The sequence below is a fragment of the Diaporthe amygdali genome, assembly GCF_026229845.1.
Source record: "Diaporthe amygdali strain CAA958 chromosome Unknown NODE_3_length_2959817_cov_65_330692, whole genome shotgun sequence".
Taxonomy (NCBI): Eukaryota; Fungi; Ascomycota; class Sordariomycetes; order Diaporthales; family Diaporthaceae; genus Diaporthe; species Diaporthe amygdali.
The window spans coordinates 2,338,253-2,354,238 of record NW_026517023.1 but is presented as its reverse complement, the minus strand read 5'-3'; the positions used below and the strand labels follow the sequence as shown (position 1 = coordinate 2,354,238).

At 54.0% G+C, this 15,986-nt stretch overlaps 3 protein-coding genes across 3 annotated transcripts; 1 reads left to right on the top strand and 2 right to left on the bottom strand.

Moving 5' to 3' along the window:
• Positions 1-212: 212 nt before the first annotated feature.
• Positions 213-4,770, bottom strand: J7T55_003122 (oligopeptide transporter; the record flags this gene model as incomplete). The annotated part of the gene is made up of 7 exons (XM_053138266.1): positions 213-991; positions 1,048-1,590; positions 2,013-2,576; positions 2,628-2,780; positions 2,981-3,045; positions 3,100-4,504; positions 4,563-4,770. The coding sequence occupies 7 exons, from the start codon at positions 4,768-4,770 to the stop codon at positions 213-215; spliced, it is 3,717 nt and encodes a 1,238-aa protein (XP_052998988.1).
• A 2,900-nt stretch (positions 4,771-7,670) lies between these two features.
• Positions 7,671-9,750, bottom strand: J7T55_003121 (uncharacterized protein; the record flags this gene model as incomplete). The annotated part of the gene is made up of 2 exons (XM_053138265.1): positions 7,671-8,662; positions 9,177-9,750. The coding sequence occupies 2 exons, from the start codon at positions 9,748-9,750 to the stop codon at positions 7,671-7,673; spliced, it is 1,566 nt and encodes a 521-aa protein (XP_052998987.1).
• A 1,187-nt stretch (positions 9,751-10,937) lies between these two features.
• J7T55_003120 (uncharacterized protein) lies at positions 10,938-15,986 on the top strand (the record flags this gene model as incomplete). Its single annotated transcript, XM_053138264.1, has 3 exons — positions 10,938-12,524; positions 12,596-15,377; positions 15,445-15,986. The coding sequence occupies 3 exons, from the start codon at positions 10,938-10,940 to the stop codon at positions 15,984-15,986; spliced, it is 4,911 nt and encodes a 1,636-aa protein (XP_052998986.1).

The window sequence follows — 15,986 nt, the reverse complement described above, 5'->3', positions numbered from 1 at the left end:
TATATGTTTCGCGGCTAAACTGTGCTATACGTAATACATATATAAAGTTGTCTTCGCCTACTGGCGTTTCTGTATGGCGAGGCCTCAAATAATAGAACGCATTTCTCAATCCTTGAGAGCTCCCATTTAGGTAGGTCTTCGGTCCAGCAACCATCATCCTCATGGCTCAAAGACACTGAGGAACCAAATCGTCCTGGGAACCACAGCACCACTTACTCGGCAACCTTACCAAGAGAGTGCCTCGAGAAGAACTGAACGAGGTGCTGATTCGTAAGATTGAAGTTCGCGGTGTGATTAGGCCGCCCAGCTAAGTCTAACCCAATGGTCGAAGGCCACGCATGACCAAGGCCCTCGATGCTTAGCGACCTGACTTCTGCGCCAGGACAGTCCCAGACCTCCTCCCATGCACCCGGATGAACTTCCTCTACGTGATCGGGCTGTGGAAACTGGCCAGGGTACGTGCCTCTAGCGCAGCCGTTGCGTTCTGCCCACTGGCGTCTCCACAACCTGACGTCTGGCTCCGGGCCGAAACTACCTTCCTCGGGTGTTCTTCCGTAGAATGGGGTGATGGTGTCCTCGATACCGTGGACGTGGAATATAGGCGCAGGCCGAGATGGCGTGCAGTTGTGGAAAGCGTAGGTGCCCTGGTACAGAGCCGGGCTGACCGGTGCAAACGCGGCGATGATGCTTGAAGTATCGGGCCGACAAGCCAAGAGACTGGTAAAGCCTCCGCCGTTAGACTTTCCGCATGCGTAGATGCGGGATTGGTCGACGGTATATGTGGATGAGATGGACTTGATGATGTCGAAGACGTAGGCGATATCGTCGACTGAGCTGTTCTCATACGGTGCCCCTTTCCAGATATGTCTCATGTTCCATTCTGTATCATTCACACCCTGTGCATAGGCTGTGAGGAATGGCTTCCCCGCTATGTTCAAGGATGGATCAGAAAGTTCGGTAATGCGTTGCTGCTTTTCACTGAAGCCGCCGGCTGTTGCGCATGTGAGCCAATGTCATATCTTGATCCCAGCACGAACACTGACTAACCTCCGTGGAACGAGAGCACAAGCGGATGTGGTTCTTCGTGTCTATAGGCAGCTGGCACGTTCAGTAGAAAGGTGCGTTCAGTCGGAAGCCTATAGGCAACATTGCCGATTTGGGGCTGTTCGGCGGAAGTATCGCCCAGCACGACTTGCGTTGCCCTCGTGAAGCTCGCTTGTGATGCGAGGAGGGCAGGGAAGATGTGCTTCAATCCAAACACCATGATAAAGGCAATTGCAAGACACTGCAGACAGATTCGAACCGAGAATGCCACACGCACAGGCATTTGATAAGACTGAATGGACGGCGTGTGGCAGTTCAACTGATATCGACAGAGACTGGCAAAACGAGCCCCGCTGGAAAGATGCAAGATAGCGACGTAAGCACGCGAGTTGTACGTACGGTCGAGGATCAAGTCACCGGCAGGTCCGGCAAGAGGTGCTGTCCCACAACTACGCAGACTGTTCAGAGACTTCCGGTCCAGTAGTTTAGGTTGCAAAGGTTTCGGAATATCCAGGGCCAGGTCATTGATCAGGTTTGCCAGCAGACCTTTGAATTTAGCTTTCCTGCAGATTGAGTTTGCCGTGTCCGAGCAAATATACGTATTATACGCGAGTCGATATCGCGTTCGCTGGTAGTTTACTAGTGACATCGATGAAACCTACGCCACTCTAACTGCGTGCTCTAAACACCGTACACGGGCGACATTAAGTCTGGGGCAATAACGTTGTGGAATGATGTGACTAAGGCTTACGAGGGCATTTATTTTGCAGGTTTGGAAGAGTATAGGCGCATACATGAAAATCACAGGACGGGTTGAGCTGTATGAGTTTCTGGCCGGTCACACGTGCAGTGAACCGCTTTTCATTGAGGGCGAACGATTTTCATTCCCGTCTAGTCAAAACCTCAAAATTGCCTTCTCCACGCATCAAGTCCATGTGTGCCCACACCGATTTAAAATTCTCCGGGACCTTTTCCGAAGATCTGACCGTCGGGCACCGTCAGCCAAGGCACAGAGTTGGCATCGTCTGTGTCTGAGCCGACGGTATTCCCCCACCAATTGAGTTTCACGTTGTGGTAGCTCAAGGCGAAGAAGATGACAACCGTGGCGATGGCAGTCCCTGTGTCCATAGCACTCTGCAAGAGATAGTTGTATCTCTTCCACCAAGCGAAGGCCCTCTTACGGATCAGGTAGTTGAACAAGAAACCGAAGATGAACCACAGGCTGTACTGCGTAGTGTTCGCGGGAGGAATGTTTCCAGCTGCATTGAAGAAAATTGGCACGTTGATATATCGCACCCAGCTGTTGGGGTATCTCCTGTAGGTCAAGTAGACCAGGACAGTCACGACGGGTCCTATAAGGAAGAAATACATCGTCGCGTTGTAGATCTGTCCAGATTGGAACATGCGCTGAGGACCGATTGTGCCCCAGATCAAAGATGCGTTGTAAACGACCTTAGCACCGGCACAGGTAAAGCGCTGTGTGTTATCGCTGTGGCACAGCTTGGGAATATTGCCAATCATCCAGCGCAGAACTTGCATTCGTCAGCACGAAACCATCCCAGGGATTGGGTATGACGACTAACCTCCAGTTTGTGTTGCAGTTGCCAGAACTGAAGCGTAAATCTGCCCAACGAACAGAACCCGCGGAGGGATCTTCATGTATTGGCCGAGCTTGAGATCTTGGGCAAAGTCCATGCCATGTTTCACACTATTGTACCCGTAACACTTGACCATCACTGCAGGAATTAGAATCAGCTGTCAAAGCATTGAGGAAGGAATGTTGTCTTGAAGTTGGTGTAGAAGCCTATCATATGCCCATTGCTTATCTCAAAAGCTGCGGCCTGACAACGGGCCTCAGAACAACCACTGAGACAGACTATGGATATGGCGGGAGGCTGTTCCAGGAAGGTTGAAATTGTATACGAGAGGCACTTACTGTTGGCGATTGCCTTTCCAGGCCAGGCATAACCAGCGATGAGTTCTGTGATGATGTTAAGGAAGCTAAGATATCATTTGTCAGTGCCAGGAACTCCAGCCGTGCGGTGCCAGACTTACACTCTTTGATTTGTGGTTCCTTCAAGAATTCCTTCCGGTACGATTAAAATCACACCCATGCCAAAGCAAACCACAATGAAGCCCCAGATTGGCAATCCGGTGTCCCAGTAGCTGACAGTCACGATGCCGAGCGCCATGATGACAACAGTTAAGACACCGTACCACCAGTCAGGCACTTCCTTGTAATTGTTCATCAGCCGCTTGTGGATATCCTCCCCGCCATGCCTCGAATTTTTGAACTTGGCCCAAATTTCAGCGCCGTTGTACAGATAAGTGTGCACCACGATTGCCGTAACCGCTGCGAATGAAAGAGCGTACGTCAACGAGTAAGACATTGAGATGTACATCGGTGAGTATTCCTGGTACTTGGAGAGCACGAAGTTAAGGTTCTCGTCGACGACCCGTGTGATGTTGTACGTTGAGCCGGTGTTGTCGAACGTGCTCGAAGAGAGCAGTGGCAAGTATGCGCTTTGCCATACATTTGAGTAGTACAGAATTGGCGACAGGAATAGATAGAAGAGCACGACCACGGCGAATGCGTTGCAAGTAATGTAAAAAGGCGTGATCAAAGGGTTGCCGGCATAGTTGATCTGCGTCCAGTCAATGCTGATTGGCAGGAGACCAAGGCCCGAGTTCATTCCAAAGATGGTGTTGACCTTTTGGTTGTGCGGCACAATCCAGGTGATGAAGGCAAAAGTGCTTAGGCTTGTCCAGATGTAGTCCGGGAACCAGAACAACACGAACGCGAAGATCGTGAAGTATGAGAAGAATCGATATCGTGAGATAGTCCATCCGTTTGCTGGCGAATTATCCTGCGGCTCGTGCAGAGCCCTGAAAAGAACGGCGGAGGATAGCGTGGACGGCCAAATGAGCGCCCCTGGGTAGACAAGCCATCGACGCGAAAGACCGGCAAGACCAAACCCGAGCATCTGTGTGGTCAGGAGGAAGAGGAACGAGAAGCCCGCGCCATAGTCACGGTCCCAGTACACGGGACTGATGATAGAGACAAGTGCGCCCGAAGCATAAGCTATGCTGGAACTGATGTTGACGCAGATAACAATGAGGGCGTGCTCCTTGATACTGAAGCGGCCGGGATTGATATCGAAAGAGAGGGGGCCCAGAGGAAGCCGCCAGCGAGGGAGAATTTCCCATGCACGACCAATGGGAAAGACCAGAAGTTGCGCAACGACGTAGCCGATGGATAAGGAGGGGTAACGTAGACCGAAAAATTGATTCGCCCCGGCAAAGACGACAACGAATATGGTTGTCAGGAACCAGGCACGGAAAGCTTGGAGAACGTCAGAAGGATTGCCAACAGGAGTCATAGGAGGGACGGAAGGGTATTCACTGTTGCAGGGGAGGTTTGGGTCATCTGTGTTAGGTACACAGGCCGCGACTTCTGGGACTAATATTCACGTCAGTGTTTCGGTGCTCCTAAATTCACGAGCGTTCCAAGAACATACATGGAGACTGGTCGCCTTCAACATTCCACTTGAAAGCCTCCACTGGCGTTAGCTCTGTTGCTTCGGCCCGGTCTGCCACCAAGCGTTTGCTGTCGTCGTCAGAGTTGCCCTCGACGTCTTCCGAGACGACGGTGTTTTTCTCCTCGATGCGGTCCTTCTTGGACGAAGGAGGGCTTTCTGACCCGACCTGGTGGATCTCGGTGGCCATGGCGAAGAACGGTCCGTGAACGCGGACTGATCTCGGACAGCGAGATGAAAAAGAGGTAGGATAGAATGTATCTACCCAAGGGAATGGATCACAAAAACCAACATGAAAGGCGTCTTGGGCCCAGATAAGCGGTCTTGTATTCAAATATACCGCTGCCGGACATTCAATGGACAGGGGCAAGCATAGCAGGTATCATTGCCTCGGCACTGCCGCGCAATGCTTGCCTCCCACCCCTGGACTGTGAGGTGCGGCTCGCAAGTTGCGGCATCGCATCATGCAACCATGGGAACATCATTGGCCGGGGTTGATGCGCGAGATATCTCCAAAGAGATAAGCCAGAATCATAGTATCAAAAGGGCATGACCGAAGGAGGTAGAGTGGACGTCGGAAATGTGGAGGCATGCGGGCGAGGGACCCACACACTACCTAAATTTGGCAAAAGCGCTGGGCTGGTCCAGGTCCAAAGCTTGTCTATGGCTCAGGAAAACTTCAACTTACCTGCTGAGTCGCAGGAAACTACAGTGGCATTCGGTCTGTTGCCAGGGTGGAATCGAGCTCACCATACTGGCCCGCGAACTCGTCACGGCGAGAATTTTGGGGCTTGGACCGAAAATGTGGGAGCGTTGGGCCGGACACTGAAATCAAAACGGCTCTTCCCGTGCTCGCGTGACCGTACCTGAGAAGAACTTGCGATTTAGCTTGTTGGACCTGGGGCATAGAAAAGAATAGGTCGAATCAATGTTACGTGAAACGTAATCGGTTGGGATTGACTGCCGCAAAAACAGACAGCACGTCGAACATATCCGCAATGGCGCAAGCGGGCACAGTCTAGTTTTAACTCTTCTCAAGTCATCGACCCCTGCTAAGATCTGCACCCTAGTCAGGCAATTGTAACAGGCCAACATCCTGGAATCATCGCTCCAAATATGTGATGCTGTACTGGATAAATATAAATATAAGCTCATTAAAGGGCTTGGTCGTGGATATCGAATATGAAGATCGTAAATCTGATTACTTGGGCCGAGCCTACTACCCGGGGTTCACTTCAAATGTCCAAAAATAGTGCAGTACACTTACATCTTGCGGCATGCCTAATGGCACCTCTGAGAGTCATATCGACTGAAATAGTAGTCGACGTATCCGCACTAGATCTTGTTGAGGGCAAATGAGTGGAAGGCAGAGTGGGAAGGGTGCTGAGCCAGAACTGCATTTGGGCGGGTAAAACTGAATCAAGACAAATTGCTGAGATGTTGGACCGCGTCGATCAAGTCATTCAGGGGCCATTCATTTCTACAAGGCTCAGGTAAATTCTTCAAACCTGAATGCATGGAGAATTTTTGGAATCTTGCTCGACCTCAAGACATTGTATGTTTCGTTCCCCATCTCACAACCACATGGCAATGGATGCTTGCCATGTCAGAGAACTCTCGAAACTTGGCCCCATTTGATGAAGATTGAATCCTCAGTCATGTTGGAATTGTATCAGTGATGGCCCGGAATGGGGGCAGGGTGGTATATAGAGTCACTTTCACTGATGTGGCAATATACTGCTTTCATGTTATACAAATACTATGAATACATGGGATAATAGATTGTGAGAATCTCATCATTTATACTCACGGCGCTCATGTTCGTCGCAGGTTCAAGGCTCGAAGACCTTCACACTGCTCACTTAATTTGTTGACATCATAAAGGCCATTGATATTGCTGTGGTTTGTCCCTTAGACGCGGACGATAGCAGTAGTGAAACACTCCCGTGTGTAGCAAGTGTGCGGAGGAGAATAGAAACAAAAGTCTTTGAATAAATCTACGAACACATAGATACACTTGAAACATGCGAGGATCTATTCCTTGAAATTGGAAAAAGATGATGTGCTGAGAGTGCTGAACGACCCCTAGTGTGCCCAGGACGGAGGTGATCAATCGGATCGGCCAAGCTTTGACTGGCATCTTGGCGAGCGCCACAATGTCGACCCATGAGAGCGGCCCGTGAAATGTCCGGCTTTGGCATGATGTCTGGAACGCACCTGCAACCAGCCGTTGGGCCGTCCCATTCGTACATACATATGCAGTCACCCGCGTTCCAAAACGCCGTCAACCAACAGCGATGGCAGAGCATAGCGGTTGCTGCGTTGAGAGATGTAACCAGACTGCTGGGACCTGTAAGCAACAAGGGTATCGACTCGCGCAGATGGGGCCTGACAGGGACGTGAGATTTCGGAGGCGAGTTCGGAATAATTACGGACGATGACAGACCTGGAGGAGATTCGCAACTGTTGCTTGTACATACCAGCAGTGCAAGAGAATATTCACAGACTTGACGGCGGAGTTAAATAGAATGTCGACACTGGAGAGTTCTTATGTCATAAGGAACTCATCAGAAAAATGCCTCTGTACTACTAAATTAGGTGCCCGTCCGCACGCAAACCTACGTGCTGATTATAATGTAGCTTTTTCTAAGCCTCGCGATCAATTTGCGAGTTCTGAGGCCCAATTTATTGGGCAAATGTATAATTCATAAATATTTAGCTCCTGAGCATAAATTGTCCTTAGGTCCCATGAAAGTAAACCAGGACATTACTCATTACCCGGAACAGTTGCCGATACCTAGGTTGACAGGATGTGTCACAGGCGAAGCGATTTGGGGTCAATGAGAGCTATTAGTATATTCATACCAACTGCACCGTACCCACAAATCATGACAATTGAAAGTGAAACGTATCGTTGGAATACCCTGAAGCCTAGAGCCACACTCCCGTCAAAATCGATATTATCATCGACAACAGTCCTGGAATCCTAGCGTTCATGCAGCTATCATTATGCATTCAACGCGATGTTGTCGCAACCTAAAGAATGCCCCTATTCATGTGTGTAGCGAGCGCAAGTCAACTGTGGGGAGATCAGATGACACCTGCCCGCGCAGCCTCACCACCGCCCTCAGCGACGACTTCCTCCATTCTCCTCTTGCCCTTGCCAATGCCGCCCTCACCGACTCCCATCCGTCGGGCGACGTACCTCTGCGCCACCACACCAATCGAGAGCGTGAGCACCTCCTCAACCCACTCAGCCACCCACTCCCGCGGGTCCACTCCACCGCTCTCAACGATGTCCCTGATCTCCTCAGGCACGTTCTCCACCTCACCCCGGCCGCTGCCATCGTTGCTGCTTGCAGGCGTCAACGGAGATGGGGCGTCCAGCCAGCGGACCCACCGGGCTGGCACGGCTTGGCTGATGGCACTGAACTGGATCTCGTGCACAGGGTCGAGTATGAAGACCGCGAAGCAGACCTGCGCGTCGTTGGTGCCCTCCTCAAGCACAGAAGACGATTCCTTCTCCTTCTCGCTGGACGCTGCGCCTGCGAATAGCTCCTTGTCTTCGTCGGTGACGATGGCCTGAACGGACAGGAATAGATCCGAGCTTCGCACAGGGTTACTCTCGCTGACGGGCTGAATGGCTCGCTCCCTGGCGCCTTCAACGCCGCCCGAAGCAGCAAAGTACTCGGTGGAGTAGGCCTCGGCGCTGGCGCGGCAGAGCTTCGTGCCCTCGGTGAGACCCTTGATCAGGCCGAGATCACGGGGCGAGCCGACGTCTCGCCACCAGGGGCCGTCTCTCCAACCGGCTGTGCTGTGCCCCCCGGAGAAGAAACCGCTCTTCTCGTTGGAGGGGGACTTGATGGTGTTCTCGTGCCCGCGCTGAACCACCATCAGGTCACCGCCCTCAACCTGTGCCATAACGCGGCTGAAAACACCGTAGATGATGGGGTCGAGCGATGGGTAGCCAACGAGGTCGTGGGTGATGTGGATAAGAAGCCGCTCGTGCTGCGAAATTGGGGGCGCGAGGGTGTTCATGATATCAGTCAGAGTAGGGAGTGCCCTGTGTGCAAGACCGTCGCCTAGATGTAAGTGTCAGCCTTGCGTCTCAAATGCGCTTAGGTAGCCTTGCCGGTGGCAACGGTGGAATCAATGTGCAGGACTGGTCTGACGAGTGGACGGCATTCTTGGTCCACGTCTCAATACCCACTGGGGCTAGAGATAGGATGGTTCGACTGCTTGAGGTGACGAGGTGGTGCCACAAGGTCGCAAACAGAACCTTATCGCGGAGAAGGATCACATCTCTGTTCTCGTCCTCGATGAACAGTCGAGTTAATGATCCACATTTATGCGCGCTTCCCATGCGGTCGTCTTTAGGCGCTCCTGGTCATATCTCTCCCAGACGTAGCGCATTTCACAGACCTATCAAGTGATCCACTCGAATACACATGTGGTCTGATTGCACACAGGTCAAGAGGGAGGCGCACCAGAGCATGTGTAGGCTGTGATTCCTGATGACGGCTTGGTTCATGGACTGTTTCCCATTCTCTTTTTGCCTTGGCTTGTATAAGGCAATGTGATAAGAATTCGACTTACCCAGCCCTCTAAGAGCACCAACATTGCCTCGCACCTGGTCTGCCCATTTCTTGGCCTCCTCATTCTGCTGGATCTCCTTGACGGCCGCCTCAGCCTGCTTCATAGCAGCCGAAGCTGTTGATAGGATCCCGCCCCACCAGCCGCCGCCGCCGCCTGCTGCTGCTGTCTGCTGCTGCTCGACAGTGCCCTTGGCCTTCTCGGTGTCTTGCAGCTCGGAGGAGGTGGCGCTGGGTGTGAAGCTCGCGTGGAACGATCGAGTGCTCTCTCCTGACTTTCGAGGGAGAGCGGATTTGGGTTCTTCGGTTGACGGACGACCAGCATCTGTTGTAGGGGTCCCGACACGCTTGGCGGGCTTTGTGGTCTCCCTGACGCGGGGAGTGTGAGGCCGTGACGGGACCTTGTCTCCTAGCTCGCTCTCGAGCTCGGCGAGGATGTCGTCGCCTGGCTTCTGCTTTCCGGCTGCGGTAGCCTTGGCTGCAGGCTTCTTAGGGGCTGCTGCATCGTCGCCGATGCCCTCGAACAGCTCGTCGATCTCGTCGGCGGCGGAGGACTTGGTGCCGCGCTTGCTAGCCATTGCGGAGTCCTATGCGATTGGGGGTGGATACAGAGACGAAGACCAGCTATAGCAGAGATCAAATGGATTCTTCAGAAGTGCTAGAGAATGTGTGGTGCAGCAACAATCCGTGAGTCCAGGGGTGCTCAAGCTGGCGATGTTGGCATGTCGTTGGTGGTGGTAGTAGTAGTGATAGTATGATCTTGTTTATGGTTGTTGGTTGAGCTTCCCGTCAAACGCAACCGCCCGCATTGATCTGCTACGTCAAGGCTCTCCCAGCAGCTGCAACAGCTGCAGCAGGGGACCATGACAATGGAGTGGGAAGAAGCAACCCAAAAGGAGCTAGTCCCAGACCGACTAGCCCGAGGCTAGCATGAGTTCTTGAAAGATGATTGGCGGAGCGGGCCTTGCTTTGCAAAACAGCCAGCGGAAGGCCGGAGGTACTTTCTCTCAGGGGTAGGAATGCACGTTGTGAGCTTGTACCTGCTCACGCCCAGAGTAGAGGGTGGCCCGAGCGCCTTAGGGGCTTATTGCAGGTTTGGCAGGGCCATGACCGACAAGAAGAGCCTCCCAAAAATTCCGAAGCCGTCTTGATCAGGAGCCCAGAGCCCAGCAGCAGCGTCAACTCAACTCAACCCTCACGTTTCGCATTGTGATATTGGCACCTTCTGCCCTTGACGACGCCCTGCACTCTACTGCAGCTCATTCGCACTTACACCACGGAGACCTTTCTGTATTTTCTGGTATTATTGAGGTATGTCAAAGACGTCCTTTTCGAGTTGCCGGCCAAAGGGGGCTCGCGGTGCGTGGTGCTTTTTGGCCTGCATTTGCTGTGCAGTGCTGCGCTGAGCTGCAGTGCGAGTGCGAGTGCGTGTGCGGCAAAAGCTGGGCCAGCCCAGCCAAGCCAAGCCTGCTCTGGTGCTCATGTCATCTCAACTGCTATTTTCATCTGACACGTAAATACCCTTACTACCTGTCTGCACCACACCTCATCATGGACTGCGTCGCCCCCATTGTTCTCCGTCATTGAACCCCCGACTGCTCTTGCACTTATCTCAATCTCCTGGCCACCCGTTGATGGAATGCAGCGAACTGGGCTGACGTCTGGCTGCCAGTCTGATCTTTGAATAGCAGCGGCCGGCTCTTCTCCCTATTGTCCTTTCTTTGCCCTGCGCGGGGCCGTCTGATTGGCTGCATGCAGAGCAGAAATGGAGTCTCATCAGTCTCAGCAACAGCGCGGTACCAGGAGAGGTCCTGGCAGGCCTCGGGGCTCATCTCGAGCAGGACGGCCCTCTTCCTCCTCTGGTAACCACCACGGCTATGGTCACTCGCCTGTCTCGCTCACAAACATCATCAACTTCGGGGACTCGCCCTCCTCTATCAACGCCCGCACGCCCTCCTCCAGCCGAGGTCGCGTGAGAGGTGCCAACCACCACACCCCGTCTCACCCTTACATCTCATCACCCACGTCTGTGGACTTCCCATCTGTGGCGACTGACGCCATGAGTCTCGACGACCACCGAGCGGCCTCTCGCTCGGATAAGGTGCCCAGACAAGGCCTTAATCACTCATTTACTTTCTCCACACCCGAGAACCCCCGCCACTCGCCCGGCCGCAAGCGAGCCCGGACGCTCGAGTATCCCACCGACGGGGCTGATCACCAGGACGAAGCCAAAGTCAAGGGTGGCCACTCACTTCGGAAAAGAGTTCGTATTGACTATGCTCAAATGAACGATGACAACGAGGAAGACCAGCCGCCCAAGGAGCTCCAGGACGACAGGACTGAGATCACTGTCTCTGGCGCACGTAGTGCTCGCAAGCGACGGTCGACGGCCGACCCTCACAACGACGAAGAGGGACCACAGCCGCCCTCTTCTGCTGCTATTTCAAAGCGGGGCAGGCCTGAAAAGCAGCGGACTGTGTCGCCCAAGCCCCAACGCCGCAGGACCCAGCAAAGAAAATCAATCTCTGCGCCCGTTGCAAGGCCGGCTGAATCACCCGATCAGCTGCCTTCCGATACGGAGCTCAAAGACACTATTGAGGTTGGCGCGCCGCTGACGATGCAGTTTACTGGCTCCTCGAGTAGTCAACGCTCAGAAACTGCAAGCAACATTTCTGGGCAGTCTCCATCTCAAAATAGAAATGCTCTGCAGTCCACTGTCATTGGGACCCAGGTTGCGTCACCTACGATGATTCAACAAGAAGATGAGGCCGCAACAAGCTTCGTCGCAAAAGAAGAGCCCGCTTCATCAGTTTTGGATGCTACTGAGCCAAATCATTCAGAAGCTATTCCTTTTTCAGTTACAAATGAGCCTGATCAGGAAGATGTGAAAGAGAAGGTTGAGGACCAAGACAGTCAGGATTCTGCTCCTTGCCCACCAGATCTCGGCCAGCAACTTACTTCGGCCCTTTCCGCAGTATCTGAGATTGATAATTCTCAATTTGCTGCTCAAACCTCTCAGGACCCAGAACCTGCGGCCTTTGGGACTGAAATGGAAGCAGGTTCATTTCAAGACCATTCTCAGAGCCTCAAAGTACCAAGTTCTCAAGAATCAATTGATTCAGATGCCACTCAGGACATGCCCCCTGATGGGCCAGTCGGAACCTCGGCGCTCGCCAGAGAATTAAGAAATACTATTTCCTCGGTTGTGGATGAGCAGCCGTCCGAAGAACCGACGAAAGTCTTGGAATCTGATCAGCAGAAGGAGCCTGTGGTCGAGTCTTTGCATAACAGTCAGAACGATCAGAACGATCAGAACGACCAAGACACCCCGAATTCACTTCCGCGCACCCGTGTAAGTTTGTCCGCAGTGAATTAGTTGTAAGTTGGATTATGTTGCAATTGCTGACTATAAGCTCCCTTCAGAGGCGCTTGGGCCGCTTAGCCGGAAACTCAAGTGCAACCGAAGAAGACTCCTCCCAGTTACCCACTCAGACAGAAAGGAGAGCATCTACAAGCAGGAAGGCTGACAAGGCCAAGTCTGACATTAACCCTGTCGCATCCTCGGTGCCTACTCCTGAAAGCCCCGAAACGCCTAAGAAGCGAAGACCTGGAAGGCCTCCAAAGATTCGACAGAGTATTGAGCAAGAGCCTCGAGAGCCCCGAGTACCTCGCAAACGCCGTGTCACGGCTGCAGCCCAGACTATTGCGCAGCCTCGACCGATGCGAGCCCATACTCCTCGGGATTTCTCCTTTCTCACGCCTTATACAGATGCTCAGGATGTATACCCTGAAGTTGCCCAAGACTATGGTGTTCCCACCCCTGGGGAAACCCCAAACCTCCAGAATTCCGAGGATCCTGGTGAACCCGCGGACGATGTTGAATCTTTAGCTCCAGAACGGGACTCAGGCAGCCAAGAGCAAAATCAATCTCGGCTTGATGGTGGCACGGGTTCCAATGCACCTACACCTGCGCCTATGTCGGATATGCCAACGCCGGCTGCTGAGTCGATGCCTGCTAGCAGAAACGCATCACCAGAGCCAGTGATTGAGCCTATTCGTAAAGTCAAGGCACGCAAGCAGTACGCGTTTACACGCATTAGGTCCCCCACCGACTTCATCAATGTCCTTGACGATTACAAGAACATGTCCACTGAAGACCTCTTCAACGCTCTTGAAGCATCTGCCAACGCTTTGGGTGCCTGGCAAGAAGAGTGGAAGAAGCGAAAACTGGTCACCGAAGACGAAGACAACGCAGTCCGTCGTCGCGCTCACGACGCTGCTCTGATGGCTCGAGAAGCCAGAGACATGGCCAAGACGAACGGGGCTATCTCTGTTGAGAAGAGGGACTTCGAAGTCAAGGGCATCCGCGCGAACTTCGTCGAGGAGAACAAGCTTAAGCACCCCGAAAGCAATCCCGAAGTTGCTGAGAGGAATCAAGATCAGGTTGCCGCACAGGCATATGGTTTCGAATGGGACCCACGCCCAAGCATGATCGGAAGGCAAGACCCCATTGGGCAGCGGGATGGTCTTCAGAACAACCGACTCCGCAACAGGCCTAAGCTTAGCCAGCGGGCTGCAGAGGCTGCGGTAGACGACCCCGTGGGTGTTGTCACAGGCAAGCGAACTCGAAAACCCCGCATCCTTTCCGATGACAGTAAGGAGGCTAGTAGAGCCCCTACTCCCATGGAGGCTGTGAAGCCGAAGCAGACTCGCCGCCGCAGAAAGAATGCCGAGAACTTCGATAGCGACTATGAAGCTCAAGCTGCTGCAGACGACAGCACCCCAGCCCAAAAGCCTGAGGTGCCCGAGGCGCCGCCACCAGAGCAGCCAGTGAAGAAGCGAAGGGGACCAAAGCCTGGCGCCAAGGCTGCGCGTGAGGCAGCGGCCAGGGCGGCTGCTGAGAAGGAAGCGGCCGAGAAGGCAGAGCAGGAGGCTTTCGCCAATGCCGAAGCAACCAGAGACCGCGAGTTGTATGGCGTCGAAGACGAGCCACCCCAGACCCGCAAGCGCCGTCGTGGTGCCGCCACGGACGGCCCTGCTTCATCATTCGATGGAGCTAACCATCAGCATCAGCCTTATGCTGAGTCCACGTTCCCGCAAGGAGGCGAGCCGTCTTTGCCAGCTCCAAAGAGGCAGCGCAACCGAAAGTCTGCTGCTGCAACGCAGGTTGAGATACCTCCAAACACATTCTACAGTGCGGGCAGCAGCGTTCCTACGAACGACGACACCGTCACGCCAACCGAAGACTTTCGACCATCTACCTCGTCGTCAACTAGCTCGATGCACACAGTTGGAAGCAACTACTCCTTCCGTAACCGCCCAAGGAAGAATTACTCCGAACTGGCAGATCCGATTAAAGATAAGCTGGCGGAAACCCGACCAAAGAGAGGTCGTAGAGCCAAGAAGGATCAAGAACCCGAGCCCACCTCAGTGCCTCCTAATTTTGCAACGTCTCAGTTCGATGGCAGTTCATATGGACCGCCCGGCCATGGGTACATGCCTCAGCAAGCCGCTTCTGTTCTCGCTCCGCCTAATAATCCCTTCATCAACGTGACGGGAGGCGGTCCTGGCCAGCTACTCGCACCTGCTCCAGTGCGGCTTGGACCAGCGCCAGCACCTCCGCCTCACCCGGTTGGTGCCCAGAACCCCTTCTCCGCCCCTCACACCAACGCCCCCGTCGAACATCCTTCCCATATCGAACATCCCCAGTCTCCCAGGAAGAAACAGCCAAGGATCAAGATTATTAACAGAAACCGCCAGAATGCGACGCCCCAGCCTAACGGACCCCCGCCGCCCCACCAGTCTTATCCTCACTCCGGTCACCAAGCTCCGCTCGCGCCGCTCCAGCCGCCTCCCAGCTTCCACGGACAGACTGGTTATGAGCCACATCTGTACGGTGGTGCCCACCTCCAGCCTCACTCCATGCCCGGAGCCGGCCCGGGACAATTCTCGTTCCCGGTAAACTCTTCTCCCCATGCCACCATGTCCATGCCGCCCATGATGCCGAATGGTCCTCCATTCCCGCCGATGGGCAGCCTGCCAGGTGGTCCGGGATCTCTCCCCTCGACGAACAGCCGGGGCAACTCCAAGCCTCCGGGATCAGGTCGTGCTACTCCCGCGCCTTCTTCTGCGGAAGGAGAGGATTTGAGTGAAAAGGATTATGCGAGCATGACAAAGAGCGAGAAGATGAGCGCAAGCATGAAAGGTAAGTCTTTTCCAACATTCTTAATTTCTCAAGTGCCGTTGACTGCATACTAAACTCTCCTGCACAGCTCGATGGGCGAATGGCTCAATGCGCCAAGCAGTAAACAAACGCAAAGAAACGCTCGCGCGTAAGAAGCAGAAACAGAGCGATGAGAAGAACCCGACCAAGACATCCACACCGACCCCCCAGCCTGAGATGCCACCATCGCAGTCCCGGACCCCGGTGACCTCCTCAGCCCCGAACCTCCCGCCTCCGGCAACAGGGGGTAGTGCGCAGCCGAGTCCAGTTGACATGGGCCAAAGCCTGCCACCCCAAGAGCGCCATCGCGACTTTGGCGGCATGCTCATGAGCGGCGAGTACAACGGTCCGCCTGCCATCCCTGGCGGCATACGCGCTCCATCGCCACCGCGGCAGGTGCCCATGCAGCACGATGACCGGCAGGTCCTCGGGTACATGCAAGATGGGCCACCGCCCGCGCGCATGCCTCTCATCGGGGGTATCTGGGAGGCTCACCCACGGCCGTACGCCAACGGTAGTGGCAGAGAGGAGCTTAACGGTGACAGACACGGCGGAGCAGGACCTGCCCCCGGCTGGGGACCACAGAACTGA